Raw genomic sequence first — 16,965 nt, forward strand, 5'->3', positions numbered from 1 at the left:
TTTGCACAAGATTATTAATCTTTGTCACAGTGTTTTATCAGCCACAGTTTTTGTACTTTTCCTGTAAGCAGCCTGTTTCTTTTGTGTCTTATTCAGATATGCTTCCTTCAAAAGAGGAGAAGAGCAAGACTCCTCCAATGTTTCTGTGCATTAAAGTAGGCAAGCCCATGAGAAAGTCCTTTGTGTCTCAGAACACCACCGTGTCTCAGCAGTACAGTAAGAAGATAAAGCAACCAGAGTACTGGTTTGCTGTTCCTCGGGAAAGGTAAGCTGCAGTCCTCTTAGCACAAAAACATGATTTTCTGTTACTGTTTAAATGTGTAGTGCTTTCTCGAGTTGAATCTGATCTTCCTTATGTGGTCTGAGGTGTGAAATGCAGCAGGGATGCTGAGAGTAGGAGAGGGGTGCCCTCATTTCATTGCATGCCAGAAACAAAGCAATGTTTGTTGCTGGTCTAACATGGCTCCCAGTGGGAAGGAAGAAAGGTTCAGGTGCCACACAAAACAAAACAGAAACACCAAAACAAACTAACAGTCCAAACTTGGAGAGAGATTGTGAAGAAATTGGTCTGCATGTCTGTAATCACAGCGTAAGTTAAAGCTTCCTCTGATTTGCTTTTAATTACATTATTAATACAGAGAGAATACTTCAAGGCTGATATTCTTTATAAAAGCTGTCACTAAATCTTAAGTTTCATTTGCCTTTTGTGACTGTTGTAGGTGTTCTCTCTTCCTGCATGGCTTCCAGGGCGCCAAGTGTGTCCCGGCACACATCCCCCTGTGACCTGCACAGTGTGGCTGAGTTAATCAGTCACTACAGGACTCCTTTGTGCTGCCTGTTTGATCACAGGAGTGCTCACCTTAGCATGTAAAGGGGGTAGTGGGTGTCTTGAGTTCCCTTATATACAGGTTACTCAGGCTAGGGCAGCTTCATGACAGGTCAGCTGAGCAGAGAGAAACCCATGCTTTTGGACACAAATACAGAAGCTGATTCTTTTGCTGAGAAGTCCTGCAATGGGTATAGCTTACAGTATTAGGGGGTAAGTCTATGTGTGCTCTTACTACAGGGATTTATGTTTAAATGGTAGGTAGATTTCCCACCCTAGTGGATTTTGAGTAGTAGTAGCTCAGTAATTAGGACACAGATTTCCTCAATGTCTTGCAGAAGAAAACGCCTTGCACTGGGACAGAGATAGTAATGCAGAATTTCTTTGTTTGTAAATAATAGCTTGTGCATAATAGCATTGACTAGTTCATCAGTTAAGAAGTAAATCTCTTTGATTTTCCCATAGTATAAATTTGGCAGACAGGTTTGGTTTATGAATGTAAAATTTGTACTGAAGTTCATGTAAAAGACTGCACTGAGATCATGCTGCTGAGAGGATACCTGCTTTTTTTTTAAAGTTTATTTCTTGAAAGGAGGTAGATTTTCAAGGAGGAAAAATAACAGGAATTGAGCCTTGCTTCTCTTTTTCAGTCTTTGTTAGATTTGGTTTGGGGAGATGGTAAATTTTGGTTTGGTTTTTGTTACTGTTTCTGTGGGGTTTCCTTTTGTATAGCAAGATATTGCTTGATTGTGACTCGTGTTAGTTTGTATTTAACATGGTTGAAGCTGAGACCTGAAAGAACTTGCAGCACAACTGGCTGGAATCAATACCTACAGGATGCTTCCATGCACTTACACAGGGCTTTGCATAAAGGGGCAATGATTAAGATGGTCCAGATGCTGAAGGATCATTCTTCCATGTTCCTGTTAATGGAACAGGTAGCATAAAAGATTTAGAATCCTTTTGAATTAGCCTCCTACAAGGAGAATACTCCTAGTCTACTCATAATAAGATATCAAACTATATAGATGAAACCTATGGAAACCTGTTTGTACCTGTAGCTTAATGTCTTATAAGGAGGACTCATTGAAGTCTGTATAAGTTGGTAAAAGCATATGAGGGCTTATGATACCTCAACCCTCATAAAATTTGTGAAGGATCGTCATCTAGGCAGGCACGTTTATAATACAGTCACAGGACTCCTCTGAATTAATTCCTTTTTCTAGGCCAGGAGCTGTGGTTGGATTTAGAGCCTTTTGAATATTTTCTTTCTGGAGTGATTAACTTCAGGTTTTTGAAGTTGTTTCTTTCCAAGTGCTTTGTGTTTTATTGATGTTTCTCTGTTAGTGCATGACACACTCATAAGCATATGATCACCAAAACAGCTGCTGAGTTCTAGAACAAATTTCCTCACAGCTGTCAAGTTGGCTGTAAGAGAGCTCCTCAAGCAGTGGTTTTTCAATTTAAAAATTGGCTCCAATTTTTTTCAATTTGGTAGCTTGAAAATACCATAATTTTATATAATATAATAGCATTTTACATAGCATAATGTTACAATTTTATTAGCAGAGCATCCATTTTCAGAATGGCATCACTTCTACAATCACCTATTTCTGTTTTATGCTGCTGCTTCTTAAATCTGGAGTGTCTGGATTTATTTATCAACTGTCCATTGTAGAGGAAAACTTAGTTATGTACTTTTTATATAAACTGAGCATATACAGGTCCGTGGGGCCTGACAGGTAATGTTCGGAGTATACTGAGGAAGTTGGGCTGCTTTCTATCATCTTTTGAAAGGTTATGATCACTGGGAGCAATCCTTAATAACTGGAAACAGAAATGCTGCAACCGTTGTCAGAAAAATGGAGGAGGATCTGTGGGAGCACAGAGCAGTCAGCTTCACCTCAGTCCCTGGGAAGCAAGTCCTTACATACATCATTTCCAAGCACACAGAGGGCAAGAAGTGATCAGGATCAGCTGTCACAGATTTACCAAGGGCAAATTATTTTTCTACCAACCAGATATATTTTCCATTTAAGATGGCTAGCTGTCTGAGCAAGGAGAGAGCAAGGGATTGTTGCTTTACCATGGCATTAGTAAGGCTTTCAACACACTCAGTATTGTTATAGTCAAATTGGCAAGATGTGACCTGGATGGGTAGACTACCAGGTGGTTGAAAAACTGACTGGACCATTGGGCTTGAAGGGTTGGTATCTAGTCTGAGTGACAGCCAGGTGCAGGTGGTATTTCTTGGGGACTGATACTGTTTAATGCCTTCATCAGTGACATGGACATTGAGACAGACCACACCTTTGCCATTTTGGGGCATGATGCCAAATTTGGAGAGTGTTCATATGTTAGAGGGCAGGGCTGCTGTTCAGAGGGACCTCAACACGGACGAATGGGCTGACAGAAACATCAGGAAGTTTGGAAAGGGCAAATGCAAAGTGTGCACCTGGGGTGGAGCAGTGCCTGCAGCAGTACGGTCTGGGGACAGGTGGCCTGGGGAGTAGCTCTGCAGAAAAGGATTTGGGGAGGTTGACAGCAAACCCTATGTCAGTAACAAAAATTTTGTTTCTTGCAGGCTCACGTAAGGAAGAACAACCAAACAACTTGGGTGGTGGTTAATGCCCTCTTCCTTTTAGACATATGGTTAAAAAAAGGAGGGGAGGGGACAAGAAAAAGTAGGATGACACCAGATCCTTCTCAGATCACATGCTGCATGCCTCAGACGAAACTGATTAGATAGAAGAGAAAAAAACCCCATGAGACTCACTATGCATGGAACAGGTTGCATGGAGAGGTTGTAGAATCGCTGTTGGAGATTTTCACAACTGCAAATGGACAAGAATGTGCAGCCTCCTCTAACCTGGAAGTTAGCTCTGCTATAAACAGGAACTGGCCTAGATGATCTCCAGAGGTGCCTTACAACCTAAATATGTTCTGCGATTCTGAGATCAGAGTATGCTGCTCTCCTCCACCCACCTGCATGAATGTGCTTTAAAACTGATCTTAGCCAGACAGCAGCAACCATTAATTTTATTGTTCATTCTTAGGGATTTGTAGGAATTAAGTAGTTAGCTTTCCAGAGTAGAACTGCTGTACATAAAATACACAGTGCTCAAGTTAAATGTCTCTTTCAGTTAAAACTCACATTAGTTAGCAAAGAGATGATCATACTGCTCTTTCTGAAGCCTCTGCGAGCAAGTGAAGGGAACAGGGCATGCTGAGTGGCACCTATTGATGTGGGAAACTTGTGCAGTTAGAAGAAAATAAGGTCTTGACTGAAATGAGATGATACGACTTTTAGAAGAGCCTTCCATAGTTCACTGGTTTTAGATCGGTGCAAACATGTAAGCAATCACATGGCTTCTCACAAAGAAGAGGGAACCCTTCACAATGGGGATGTGACCCTCTTTTAGCTTTTTCCAGGCAACTGTTGGTGAGAACTATCCCAGAGACCGATTGTTTGCACAGTAGTACCCTGATCTCTTTTGTGTCTGTGTTTCTGTGGAGGAATGAGCAGCAGCTAAATTTTTTTACTTCCATATCAGCATTAACTACCTTATTTGTTCTTGATGAAGGGAGGCTGCTGATAACTCAGGAACTAGTGTTGGGTGTTCAAAAAATGTAGGATAATTGTACTAAAACTGTATTTATTATATATATTAAAAATGTTTCACAGGTACAGTTACTATTTAATAACAAATTTAAATTCTGCTAGAACATCTCCTAGCCATGCACCACAAAAGCATTTGTGAATGTGCAAAGGAGAGGATAAAAATATGGCAATGGTAATTTGTTTCTTTTTCTCTTATTAAGAGGGCATTTCCATGATGAAGCAAAGCAAATCCTTTACTCTTTTTGAGGGGAGTGGAAATTGGAGTGAAATATCTTGAGGCGAAAGTGATTGAAGCCCCTCCAGACATCCAAATCAGAGGGCTGGAGCACCTCTCCTATGAAGATGGGCTGAAAGAGTTGGGGTTGTTCAGCCTGGAGAAAAGAAGGCTCTGAGGAGACCTTACATCAGCCTCCCAGTACAAAAAGGGGGCTTAAAAGAGAACAGGAGAGGGACTTCTTACAAGGGCTTGTAGTGATAGAATAAGGGTAAATACCTTTAAACTGAAAGAGGGTAAGTTTAGATTAGATATTCTTTACTGTGAGGGTGGTCAAACTGAAACAGGTTTCCTAGAGAGGTTGTGGATGCCATGTCCCTGGAAGTGCTCAAGGCCAGGTTGGATGGGGCTTGGAGCAGCCTGGTCTAGTCGAAGGTGTCCCTGCCCATGGCAGGAGGGTTGGAACTGCATGATTTTTGAGGTTCCTTCCAACCCAAACTATTCTATGATTCTGTGAAATATCTTACTTTGACTGTGAATTAGTGTAATTGTCGTGAGCAGGCAACAATTTCAGGGCTGTCAGTTTATGCAGTTAGAACTAACATCAAACTTTAGCCCTCTTTGGTAGGGGTATAGAAGAAAAAACATAGGCTCAATTGGAAAAATCACTGGAATTATACTAGTGACCCTGAACTGACTGCAACAGAGCTGAGTTGGTATTTTAAGATAATTTTTGTGTATATATAAATCTAAATAATCTTAATATAAATCTTGAAATATAGGGGCAAAATGCCTAAATTTCTCTTAAGACTTTTCATGTTTTGTATTGATCAAGGAATTGCTGGACAAAACTTTCAGATGAGTAAGTGGAGACAGATCCAGTGCCATAAGCACTTATTATCTTTCTATCTGCCCTCTTTACCGTGTGCTTTATTTTTTTGCTGGCAATTCAACTTCTTGTATAGTGGATCCATTATCATATTCCTGTTTGAAATTGCATGTGTTCATTTTAACTTTAACATATTACATAAATTCCTTATTCAGAAATTGTTTCATGTTTTGTTATGGATGTTGTCAAGGACCATTTCTTTAAAAACAGTGGCTGAGAGCTGACTACATTTATGGAAGAGCATGTACTCCTGGTATAATATCATTAGCAAAGCTGTTGGTAACAGCTTATTTTCATAATGCTATCAGAATGAAGATTGTTTTGTGATTAGCCTCTATAACTTTTAAAGGGCAGCTAGAAATGTGGTGTAGACTTTACTGGTGATCTCATGGCTTGTTTTATCCTGGAGGTCAGACTAAATAAGTAAAGTACATTGAGGGGAGTGAAAGCAGAGCAACCTTCAAATGTTTCAGGCTGCCAGGTGGGGGGAGCTGTTGCTTTGTGTGATATGTGAGGGTGGAGGTACACGGGTATCCTATTTGTGTGTTTGTCCCTGCTTTGTCATTGGGCAAGCCCTCTGTCCTAAGTGACAGTGTTATGTTCAGGGACCACTGATTAATGGTTGTCTCCTCCTCTTTTCTTCATAGGGTGGATCACTTATACACATTTTTTGTTCAGTGGTCACCAGAAATATATGGGAAAGATGCCAAAGAACAAGGTTTTGTCGTGGTAGAAAAGGAGGAACTTGACATGATAGACAACTTCTTCAGTGAGCCCACTTCTAAAAGCTGGGAGGTGAGTGCTTTCTGCCTTTACATGAAGCACATGCATATCAAGTGTGCATTCTCTGTTAAGAATCTTAGCAGTTGTTCTTTTGAGGATTTTTATGGTGTTTCTTTATAACAGTTTCTGCTTCACATAGAGGTCTCTTCAAGACTTTTATCTGTCTCACAAATGTACTCCTATTCCTTCAGTCCTCTTTTCTTCTCTCTCTAGAAAGAGCAGGTAAACAACTGGGAGCTGTGTGGTGTGAAGCCAGAAATTGTGTAAATATTTTGATCATGTGATGTTAGTCATTTGCAAAGCTATACGGGTGTATATTGTTAGCATTGCTAAATTCTTATTGTATTTATATTCTACAAATAAAACCTTAGAATGTATATATGCGTGTAAACATCAACACAGACTCCTGTGTCCTGGTTGAAACGCAAATGTGGTGATGTGCCAGATCCTTGCTTCTTGGGTGCACACAGCAATACTGTTTGAATATTGACTCTAAGATGGATAAGTTTTATCCTTGGACTTTGGGCTTTTCATGAGAGGTCTTTGGCAATCTGTTTTAACCACTTGGCATGCATGTGCTTGTTATCTATCTGTTTCTTCTGCATACAAAGCCTAGTTTCTAAGGGAAATAAGCTTGAACACATTTTTAAAATTATATTTCTGAATGCTCAAACACTTGCTGTGCTAAGGATATGGGATAAATTTAAAAAGACAGATAATTCCCAAAGTGGGAAATATCTTTATGGTGATTTAAAAAGTGATCTGCTTATATGTCTTAAACTTGTTTTCTTTAAATTCTACTGCCTTTTTTTTGAGCATTTTTATCTTCAAAGTGCGTTATACTGTTCAAAAATGGAGCTTGAGAGTGGGACTTGTCATTTGCAATGTAGCAACCTCTAAATCCCAAATAGTTTATATTTTTACACTTTTGTAGTTTCTTAATGTTGGTGCTTTGTGAACTGCAAGATGGGGGAAAAAAGCCTTTCTTGTTTTCCCAGAGCTGAGGGCAGTCATACATTGCACTAGATTTCACTGTTCAGTTATTTGCATGCCATTTTCATAAAACCAAAATGAAGGAGGAGAGCCAGTGATCCAAAGAATAGAGGTGGGAGAGATCTGGCCACACTAGGAGCTTGTCTCTCATTGTTTTATTTAAATATGTATTGGGAACTGGAAACTGCTTCTAAAGGTGTGTTTCTTTTACTTGTAATATATTCAGGCTTTACCAATTTAAAGTAGGTCTGCCAGGAAACCTCTGTTGAATAAAGTCCAAATTTGGGCATGATGACTGTGAAAGTTTCACTCTCCCTTGCGGGGAAACAGAAAGTGTAATTGTAGAGAAGCATATAAGCAATTTTATCACAGCATGCCATGGCCAGTAGCTGTCTATCGTGCTTGTGGGTTAGAACTCTTGCCACTAGAGCAGGGATAGAGTGGTGGATACTGCAAAATAAACTGCTAGATGATGAAACAGAGACAAATGCCTTTGAATATTCGAATTCTTTACTATGCCAGACCTGACCAGGAGGAACCTTTTGTGGAGGTATGTTGAACTGTCCCTGTTTGAGCAGTGTAGATCTGATGACAGCACTTCTGTCCTAGTAATAAATGTGCTCTGTACTCACATGGGGGGGCATTTCCACCTCAGGTAGCTGCTTTCTCAGACTTCTAAAATCTTTGAAAGATTTTGTAGATCCAGTTTCTGTAGTGGTTGATTAGTTTCATCCATTTTTGCTTTTGTGTGGTCTTTAAATATCTGATCTTGCAGATCCCTCTTTTAGCAGTTGTTGTCTAAACTTCATTCAGATATGCAGTTTGGTTAGAGACTGAGTAGGTACCCATGCAGAGAAGAGGAGGGGCTTGCTGGTCTCTGGAGTCAATTTGCAATTTAAAACTGTTAATAGGTTTTCTATGGTTGCCTGTCTTTGAATTTAGTCATGTTTTGCTACAGGTACCTGTTGCTGGTTGATTTACTGTGATACTTTTCCCCTACTCCTGGTGGGAGACTATTCCTAAAAGATAGTCTTCAAAAGTGGAGCTGTGTACTTTTGATTTAAGGTGAAAATTAAAAAAAAATGTGTTAATTAAAAAAAAAAAGATAAAATAATGATCTGGGAGATGAGGAGGAAAGGCAAACCATTCAAAAAGTGAAAAAAGAACAAAGATAAAAGGAGAAAACCCATTTTCTTTTAACAGTTTGTTGTGGTGGTTTGGGTTTGGGGTTTTTTTTAAATTATCCTAATTTTCCAGCGCAAACCTTCCCTGAAATTTACCATATGAAAAATTTTCCAGCAAAGGATTCTCTGCTGTCTCAGAAGACCTAGGACTGGGCTGGAGGGGCAGGATAAGGCTGTACACCTCTTGCAGTATTGCAGTCAGGAATACCTGTAACCCCTCAGGGTGCAGGGTCACATAACAGCATTAGTTGTGCAGGATGGATTTTTCCCTGTGATCCTTCTCTCTTCCTAACCCTGCTTTGTGCATTGGAGTGCCAATGCCTGGGTGCCCTGCTTGGCTCCAGGCATCTGCAGGTGAATGTGGGCTGGACATGCAGTGTATGTATTGCTCACATCCCACCAGGGATGCTAGGTGTGACTGACAGGTTTTGTGACAGGCTTTGTGAACTCCTCACCGGTCCTGGTCGTCATGAAAACCCCCTTCTGTGCTTTGCAGTATGGTTAAATCCGCACCTGGAGTCAGTCCAGTGCATTTGCTTTCTTGCCTGGGGGGCAGGTGTGTGAAGGACCTCAGGCAAGTTCAAGCAGTGATCATAAAGGTGCAGAATAGTTATGCAAAACTTGATCCATATGTAACATGAAAGCTGCTTGGAAGCCTTATTGGCAGGGAGGGGCATAGCAGTGTACTCTGCAGCCACATCTTGTGCTTCCTGCTCTTCTGTGGCTCATGGAAGGAAAAGACGGTTTAAGGTTTCCTGTTTATTTTGTAGCTAGGCCTCCTTGCTTCCACTTTTCTTTCTCATCAGCTCCATCTCTGAGCTCTTGCTGTTGCTTCCTATGTGCCATAGTGGCACCAGGCCCCAGGTAAAGCCCCGCTGCTGGGTACAACAGGCCTCATCCCACCTCCCACTGCTGTGTGGAGTTGAGGCTCCTGTCACTCGCAGAGCACCCTGAGCTCCTCTGACGGCAGCTTTTAAGCTGTGCCAGGTGTTGTGCCCTCTGCTAGACGGAAGGCTGAACACCCCAGCAGCAGCTTGTTGGGATCCAGGACACTTGGACTGCTGCCACCGGGGGTTAAGGTGGTGTCCTCCTCTCTGCAGTGAGCTCTGGGTACCATGGGTGCTGCCAGCCTGGGAGCTCCTACTCCGTGCCACGCTTGGGATCCTGTTTGCTCCTCATGCCATGTGGGGTTCAGAGTTTGCCCCGTCTTTCTCAGCAAAGGAGTAGATAGAAGTTTCCAAAGAGCTGTTTGATCACCTCCAAGTAAGAATGTATTTTATGAAGACCTTGACTGTTGTTCTGTCAAAAAGGCACTTTGCCAGTTAAGATGTTCCCCATTTGGTTAAGGCTGCCTGTGCTTGACATAACTATCCCATATGGTGGTTTTGCTCCACACAGTGTGACACCTGAGGAGTAAGTTTTAGATTAATTTGTTTCAACAGAGGATTGACAGTGTAAGAGCTATGCTTTAGGCTGGACACTTGTTCTCTTGCCTTAGATCATAACTGTAGAAGAAGCCAAACGACGAAAGAGTGTTTGCAGTTACTATGAAGAAGAGGATGATGATACTTTGCCTATCTTAAAGCATCACAGTGCTCTCCTGGAGAACATGCACATAGAGCAGGTATGGCTAAAAATTCCTCAAGTTTCCTTGTTAGATGCGGTGCTGTCTCTGAGTGTGGGACATTGTGCCTGCTGGAGGCAAAGTCCAGTTTGCTGCAGCACTGGATCACCTGGAGAGCTTATTTTTGAACCGTGATCTCAAGGACTGGCAACATTTTCAATGCTTTCAACAAGTGATGAGAATGCAGGCAGTTGGGCTCCGATTACATGGCCATGTGGCAGAGATGTTAAGCTGCTGCTCCCTTGGCAGCCATTTTTTGATTTGAAAGCCCCTGCGGAAAGGGAATAGCCTGGGGCACCATCTGTGAGCCAACCTGTTGATTGTGTAACCATTTCCCCCTATTCGTTGCCCAGCTTGCCCGGCGCTTGCCCGCACGAGTGCAGGGATATCCATGGCGCCTCGCATACAGCACACTGGAGCATGGGACTAGCTTGAAGACTCTGTACCGTAAATCAGCATCTCTTGACAGTCCTGTTCTCCTTGTCATCAAAGATATGGACAACCAGGTAAGGAGTGCTTGTTCTGCAGGGGTTGGACTGAAAGGGCAACATTATGAAAAGCAACCATTATGAAATGCTAGTCATACCATGAAGTGACATCATACCAAAATAAGACATTGGTGTTTTCTTTTGTATTTTCTACTGCCTAAACTAAACTCACAGAAGGAAAGTACTTCAGCACTAATAAAAGCTTTAGAATTGCAATGAGTGCAATAGTGCCTTTGGTAGTATCTTCCTTAGGTATCTTAGTTAAGGAGCTGTCACAAACAATGTCTCTGTGGAGGTCTCATTCTTCAGTAGCTCCTAGAGGTGGCAGTCGTGTTGCCATTGTTGTCATCTGGCTTTTAACTTGCAAGATACAAAAGATTTGGAGGAGTACTTGCTTATCTGGTGTACTTTACTAGTTGGTTCTTCTAACATGCTCAGTTGTTCTTAGAAAGTATTTTTAAAATGTTTGAGTTTTTTTCACTTTAATTTTGCACTGTCCACAAAAGTAGTTTAATCATTTTATTCCAACAGATATTTGGAGCATACGCTACACATCCCTTCAAGTTTAGTGACCACTACTATGGCACTGGTGAAACATTCCTCTACACATTCAGTCCACATTTCAAGGTAACTGGATGTTCACTTTCTCAAATGAAATTTTTGGGTTCCCCTTTTGAAACATTTATGAGATTCTTATGAAGACAGCATATTTGAGTTTAGAAGATGTGCCAGCTGTTGATAAATGCAGTTACATTCATTGCTTCAATGCAATGCTTTAAGCAAAAGTGGCTATAATTAATTTAAGTGCTGAGAAGACAATCTATTATGGTGAGGAGGAGAGGGTTTTAAGTGGATTGAAGGTGGAAGCAGAGAGGAATTAAGGAGTGGACTGTCAAAGACACTGTGGAAGGCAGTGATATCAACAATAGGGTATAATTTTATGTGTGCTTAGAATCACAGTGGCAACAAACTAGAGATAAGAGTGATACTGAAATACCCCTTAATGCTTATGGCTCATGCATTTTTTTCATATTGAACACATTGTTCCTTTTTAACAGAATACCTGTTGCTTTAGAGAGGGAGGCAGAATTTAAGAGAAGGATTAGTATGCCTTGTTCATAGTTTTAAATATATATTGATCCTTTACTTTCTACCTATTACCTCTTCCCCTTTCAAGAAAAAAGTAAAATAAAAGATGACTACACCATAAAATACCTGCTAAGAGTAGGTACCTAAGAGTTTGAGAGCACAAGAATCTTCACAGTCCAAATATATCTGGGTTTTTTTCCCCCTCTTCAGGTATTCAAATGGAGTGGAGAGAATACCTACTTTATCAATGGAGATACTAGCTCCCTGGAGCTTGGAGGTGGCGGGTGAGTGAATGTTTGGTTTTCAAATCATGTGGCCAACTTTATTTTAAATGAGAATAGGGGCAATGGTAGATGTAAGACAAACTTAGCAGTCAAGTGTCTGAACTTTTAGCAGTAAAAAGTATGTAGTCTGTGTAGTGCAGATACCTCAGCAATCTGATTTCTGTTACAGACTAAGAGCAATTTCATTTGCTTAAAGAGAGTGACTGATGTTAGCCAAGTAGGGTTTGTTGCAGTGTTGTTTTTTCGTTGGGTATTTTTTTAGCTAGAAATACATCCAGATGTTTTGGGTAGATACATCTCTTGCTGAAGAGGGTTGAAGATAATCTTTAATATGGCAATTTTGCCATCAGCTTCTAAGGTTTATCACATCGTCCTTATTAAGTTGTCATTATTCTGTTGATCCAGAGAGCAAGGATACAGACAGTGCGTAGTCAGGTCGTGAGTTTGAGAGAGGTCAGTGGGTACGAAATCAAGGGCTAGGGCTCTGTGACTAACTAAAGCCTACTGCAGGTTGTACCATGGTACCTCTGGGCATGGTTTGCATCGGGAGTACATAAACTCCCTGCCTCCTCCTCCTAACCAAAAGGGGCTGTGTCCACATCCAGGCAGCCAGGGGAGGAACCCCAGCATCCATGCCCTGGTGTGAGCCATAGCTGGCAGTGCAAACAGTCAAATGGCTCGAGGGGCTGTGGGCCCTCTCAAGGCCCTGTGCACTGCTCCACTCACTGGTGCAAACAAAGCAAGGGGACTGCTCCGCAGGCTTCCTGGTGAGTGGTTTGCCATGACTGAGCTCTTCAAGTTTGGTCTAAGAGATCCTCAGAACTACCTAGATTTCTCCATATTGTTTCTTTGATTGTTTTTACAGCTTTCAGTATTTTTACTATTATAAATAACTAAAGATTTGTTGTGTGTTTCCTTTTTAGTGGCCGGTTTGGCTTATGGTTAGATGCAGATTTGTATCATGGGCGAAGCAATTCCTGCAGCACCTTCAATAATGACATCTTAACTAAGAAAGAAGATTTCATAATACAGGACGTAGAAGTATGGACATTTGAGTGAAATACTGACTGCCTTAAGGACTGGATCCATTAGGCACTTAAAAGCTAACTAGAAGGTGCAGGCTGCCTCACAATGTTACACGCTTTTTCCTCAAGTTTGTACCAGAGCATGACTACGCAAAAAAACCCAACCAAACAACCCAAGAATAAAAGAATTGGTTTTGAGAGGCAGCAAGAGACAGAACAGTAAGAGATCACTCTGAAGTGTTTTTTACTGCCTCTTCCAACACGCCTCCCTTGAAGATATGATGCTTATGAAAACATTCATGGTGTATAAGTTGAAAACTTTTTATGTAACTGTGAAAAAAATCCTTTGGGAAAACTGTAACTATCTAGTACATTCCATGTGTATTTATGTTCAACATACAAATGCTGACCAAAAATAAAAGGTTACTCTACCAAAATCTACAGCATACTGTTTGCCATGGAAAAGAGTCAGAAACAGGTGTACACAGCACTTAAGGGAACATGTTTTTAAAATAATTTTATTTATTGTTACTGTATAGCAGATTTTTTTGTGAATATATTAGTTACGATTTTTTCTTTCAATGTTTCAAATCTCATTTTGATAAATAGTTGCTCTTGAGGTAGGTTTCTTAAGCATTGACATTTATTTTGAATCAATTTATTTGATTTTTGAAGTTAATTTTTATATTTTTATTTTGTAAATGAGATTTTGTTTTCATTATACCCTAATTAGAGGGTTTGTTTTTCTGGCAGAAACACTTGAGTGCATAATTCTGTTTCATTTTCTTTTCCTGAAATGAGGGAGAAGGTGGATAGTGCTTCTTATTAACTCTACTGTCACATTCCTGGTAATAGATTATTATTTTGGCAGTATGGAGACACTGGGCAAAGTGCCACGTGGTGTAGACTGTATCGGCTCTGTTGCAATCCACAGAATTGGGACAGCATGCTCTGAGCATCTGCCCTAGTATTATTTGACTGTTTACAAAAGACATTTTTAAGAGAGAATTGTTTTTCTGTGTAACCACCAAATGATTCAAAATAAGCCTCTCACTGTGCTTTTATGAGCATTTCTCTATAAATTTAAGAATTTGTTAAGGAGAAGATACAATGGAGATTTAGAGAAGAATGTTCTTTTCCTTGCAGGCCAGGTCACGTTAGTGTAAAACTTGTTTTCTTAGTAATTACATACAATATTTCTTTTCCCAAAAAAAAGGCCCTTGAAGCAACAGGGTGGTTTAGGATTTGACAGGCAACTAAATAGTCTTGCTTGTTTTTAATGAGATGAAATTATACTCCCTGCCCGCCAAAGCTGAAAAGACTATAGTACAAAATGAAAATTTTGGTAAAAAGGGAGAGTGTGAGAGAAGACTGGCAATCTTCACTGTTTGCTAAGGAATTCTGCTTTGCCATTAAGTTGTGGTTTTGTTTACACAGTTCAGGCCTAACCAACATTAGGATGCTGTCCTGCCCTTAGATTTGAATGCACCATTGTCCTGAGAAAGGCAGGTTTTAGAAACAGTAGTGTGCATTAAAACAGTACAATCTAATTTTGGAATATTAATAACTGGGTAATACAACTCAATTTAGTTACTGCTCTTTCCTTTTTGAATAGATTAAATAAAAAAAGCCAAGTGTTTTTTTTTTTAAAAGCATTTCTAAATCTTAATCCTGCACAGAAATTTCACTGTCTAAAAAACCAGTGCTATATATGGTAAGCCTGTATCACACTGCACGTGAACTTTTCACACTCCCTTTCTATATGGTTGGTCTACTACAGCCATAAATAAAGTTCTTATTGGTAATGCTTTAAAAGATTTTGGAAGTTGCTAACAGCATAATGCTTTGAAGATACCCAGAATATCTAACACTGTTTGCTCTTTTAAATGGTGGCAGACTACTTAATAGTTAAAAAAACCCAAAAAATCAACAGAAAACCCCCACAACAACCAAAATTAGACCAACTAAGTTCAACATTTTACATACATTTCACTATTGCAACCTATTACTTACTCCATTATATTATCTTGTCAGAGCATATCTAAACGCTGTGGTCTTATTCAAAACAGTGTTGTTCAATCAAAATTCTGTGACCCTTGAACTATGAATATTGAATATATGTAATGCAGTGCTATCACAATATTTTCAATAAAGGAATTTATGCATTCAGAAACTTGTTACAACTGCTTTCTCTTTTATTCACAAACTTTAGAACATTTTAAAGATGAAAGGATGCAGTTTAAGTTACAGGCTATGCTGACAAATACCTGTGCCTCCTCATAAAAAGAGAATTTCGGCAATACCATCTTTTAGAAACACAGGTAAGGAGATTGGAGCTTTTGGTTGAGTTGGTTTGGGCTTTGAGGGTTTTTTTGTGTGTGTAGTATGGTATGTCCTAAAAGAGAGCTGTGTTTTGAGTTCACTCGGAGATAGACTGACAAAGGGCTAAGAAATACCAGTAAACAGTTAAACAATTAACTTAGTAGTTCTTGCTGCTACTCTCAGCAGTAGGGAATGACATGTATTCCCTCATTTTTTTTGACCAACCTGTTCCTAGAAGTCATAAGTCCATGTAAATCATTATTGTATGCACCTTTTTCATATTTTCAAAGTGTTTATGTATTTTTATTTCTGCCCAAGCAAGACAAAGGCATACAACGTCTTAAAAGTACTTGCTTCTTGGGTTTTATTGTTTTTTACTGTATACAGAAGTGGCTTTAAGAGAAAACAAACTACGCTTATGTGTGAAATGGAACAAGTGTGCTGTGAGCCTTGCTTTGAGGGAAATGCATTAACAACTCTCTTAAAGTAATTGGAAAATTACACTAGTAATTTTTCTCTCAGGTAAAACAAAAGCTTGTTCTTGCAATATCAAGCATGTACTTTAGTGCTACTTGGATAAAGATTTTTGATTCGGGATGGTGTGAAAATGTGCACTCAATAAGGCTTGTCATTACTCAGGTAAGTGCAGGTGTTTTATTTGGTACTGGTTTCAGTGCAGGTTTTGCATTGGATGTTTTGCACAAATCTGGCTTTAGAGCAGAATAATTCTCATTTGTAAATTTTAAAGATTTCATTTGCCTGTTTGAAGCAGAGAAAAGGAGCAGGTTAAGACATTGCAAAGGAGTGCCCAGCACTCTGCAGGTTGGCGAATCTGGCAAATGAGTTGCTTCAGGTAGAATAGCTAACCATGTCCTGTTTGTACAGGCACAGCTTGCTGCCCCTAAAAAAATACGCATTTTTGAAAAATCTCAGTCTAAATTTTTCATCTCGTTACCTTTTCAAACACTACATCCTGTCATCGGTGGGACGAGTACTTTATGACTTTTGGGCTGCATGAAGAATACAAACACTGAAATTCCACGGTCAGTTGATTCTGCAGCAGTGCAAACAATTTAAAATACAAGTTATTAAGAAAACATTTTTAGAAATTGAAAGATAACTACCACTTACAAATACCTCTGTTAGCTTTGGAAGCAGTTGATAGGATGAGGGTGGTGAGGCACTGGCAAAGCTTGCCCAGAGATGCCATGGATGCCCTGTCCCTGGAAGTGCTCAAGGCCAGGTTGGATGGGGCTTGGAGCAGCCTGTTCTAGTCGAAGGTGCCCCTGCCCATGGCAGGGGTTGGGGGGAGGGGATGTGGAACTAGATGAGCTTTAAAGTCCCTTCCAACCCAAACCATTCTATGAAATATCTCACTTTGACTGTGAATTAGTGTAGCTCTTGTGAGCAGGCAACAATTTCAGGGCTGTCAGTTTATGCAGTTAGAACTAACATCAGACTTTAGCCCTCTTTGGTAGGGGTGTAGAAGAAAAAATGTAGACTCAATTGGAAAAATCTCTGGAATTATACTAGTGACCCTGACCTGACTGCAACAGAGCTGATTTGGTATTTTAGGATTATTTTTGCGTATATATAAATCTAAGTAAGCTTAGTATAAATCT

At 40.1% G+C, this 16,965-nt stretch overlaps 1 protein-coding gene across 8 annotated transcripts in view; it reads left to right on the forward strand.

Annotated features, from left to right (window-relative positions):
• The window catches only part of NCOA7 (nuclear receptor coactivator 7), an 89,148-nt gene extending 73,954 nt beyond the window's left edge, over window positions 1-15,194 (forward strand). For 7 of the 8 annotated variants that reach the window (XM_027631476.1, XM_027631471.1, XM_027631510.1 and 4 more), the window contains 7 exons: window positions 97-265; window positions 6,199-6,346; window positions 10,010-10,135; window positions 10,489-10,641; window positions 11,155-11,250; window positions 11,923-11,996; window positions 12,920-15,194. In XM_027631476.1, the coding sequence (XP_027487277.1) occupies window positions 97-265; window positions 6,199-6,346; window positions 10,010-10,135; window positions 10,489-10,641; window positions 11,155-11,250; window positions 11,923-11,996; window positions 12,920-13,055 (902 nt within the window). In that variant the 3' untranslated portion in view covers window positions 13,056-15,194. Of the gene's footprint in view, window positions 1-96; window positions 266-6,198; window positions 6,347-7,118; window positions 7,878-10,009; window positions 10,136-10,488; window positions 10,642-11,154; window positions 11,251-11,922; window positions 11,997-12,919 lie in introns of those variants that run through there. The other variant, XM_027631517.1, reaches the window with a different exon arrangement.
• The last annotated feature ends 1,771 nt before the right edge of the window (window positions 15,195-16,965 follow it).

This window comes from Corapipo altera, unplaced genomic scaffold (assembly GCF_003945725.1).
Source record: "Corapipo altera isolate COAL_440 unplaced genomic scaffold, ASM394572v1 2b, whole genome shotgun sequence".
NCBI classification, from domain to species: domain Eukaryota; kingdom Metazoa; phylum Chordata; class Aves; order Passeriformes; family Pipridae; genus Corapipo; species Corapipo altera.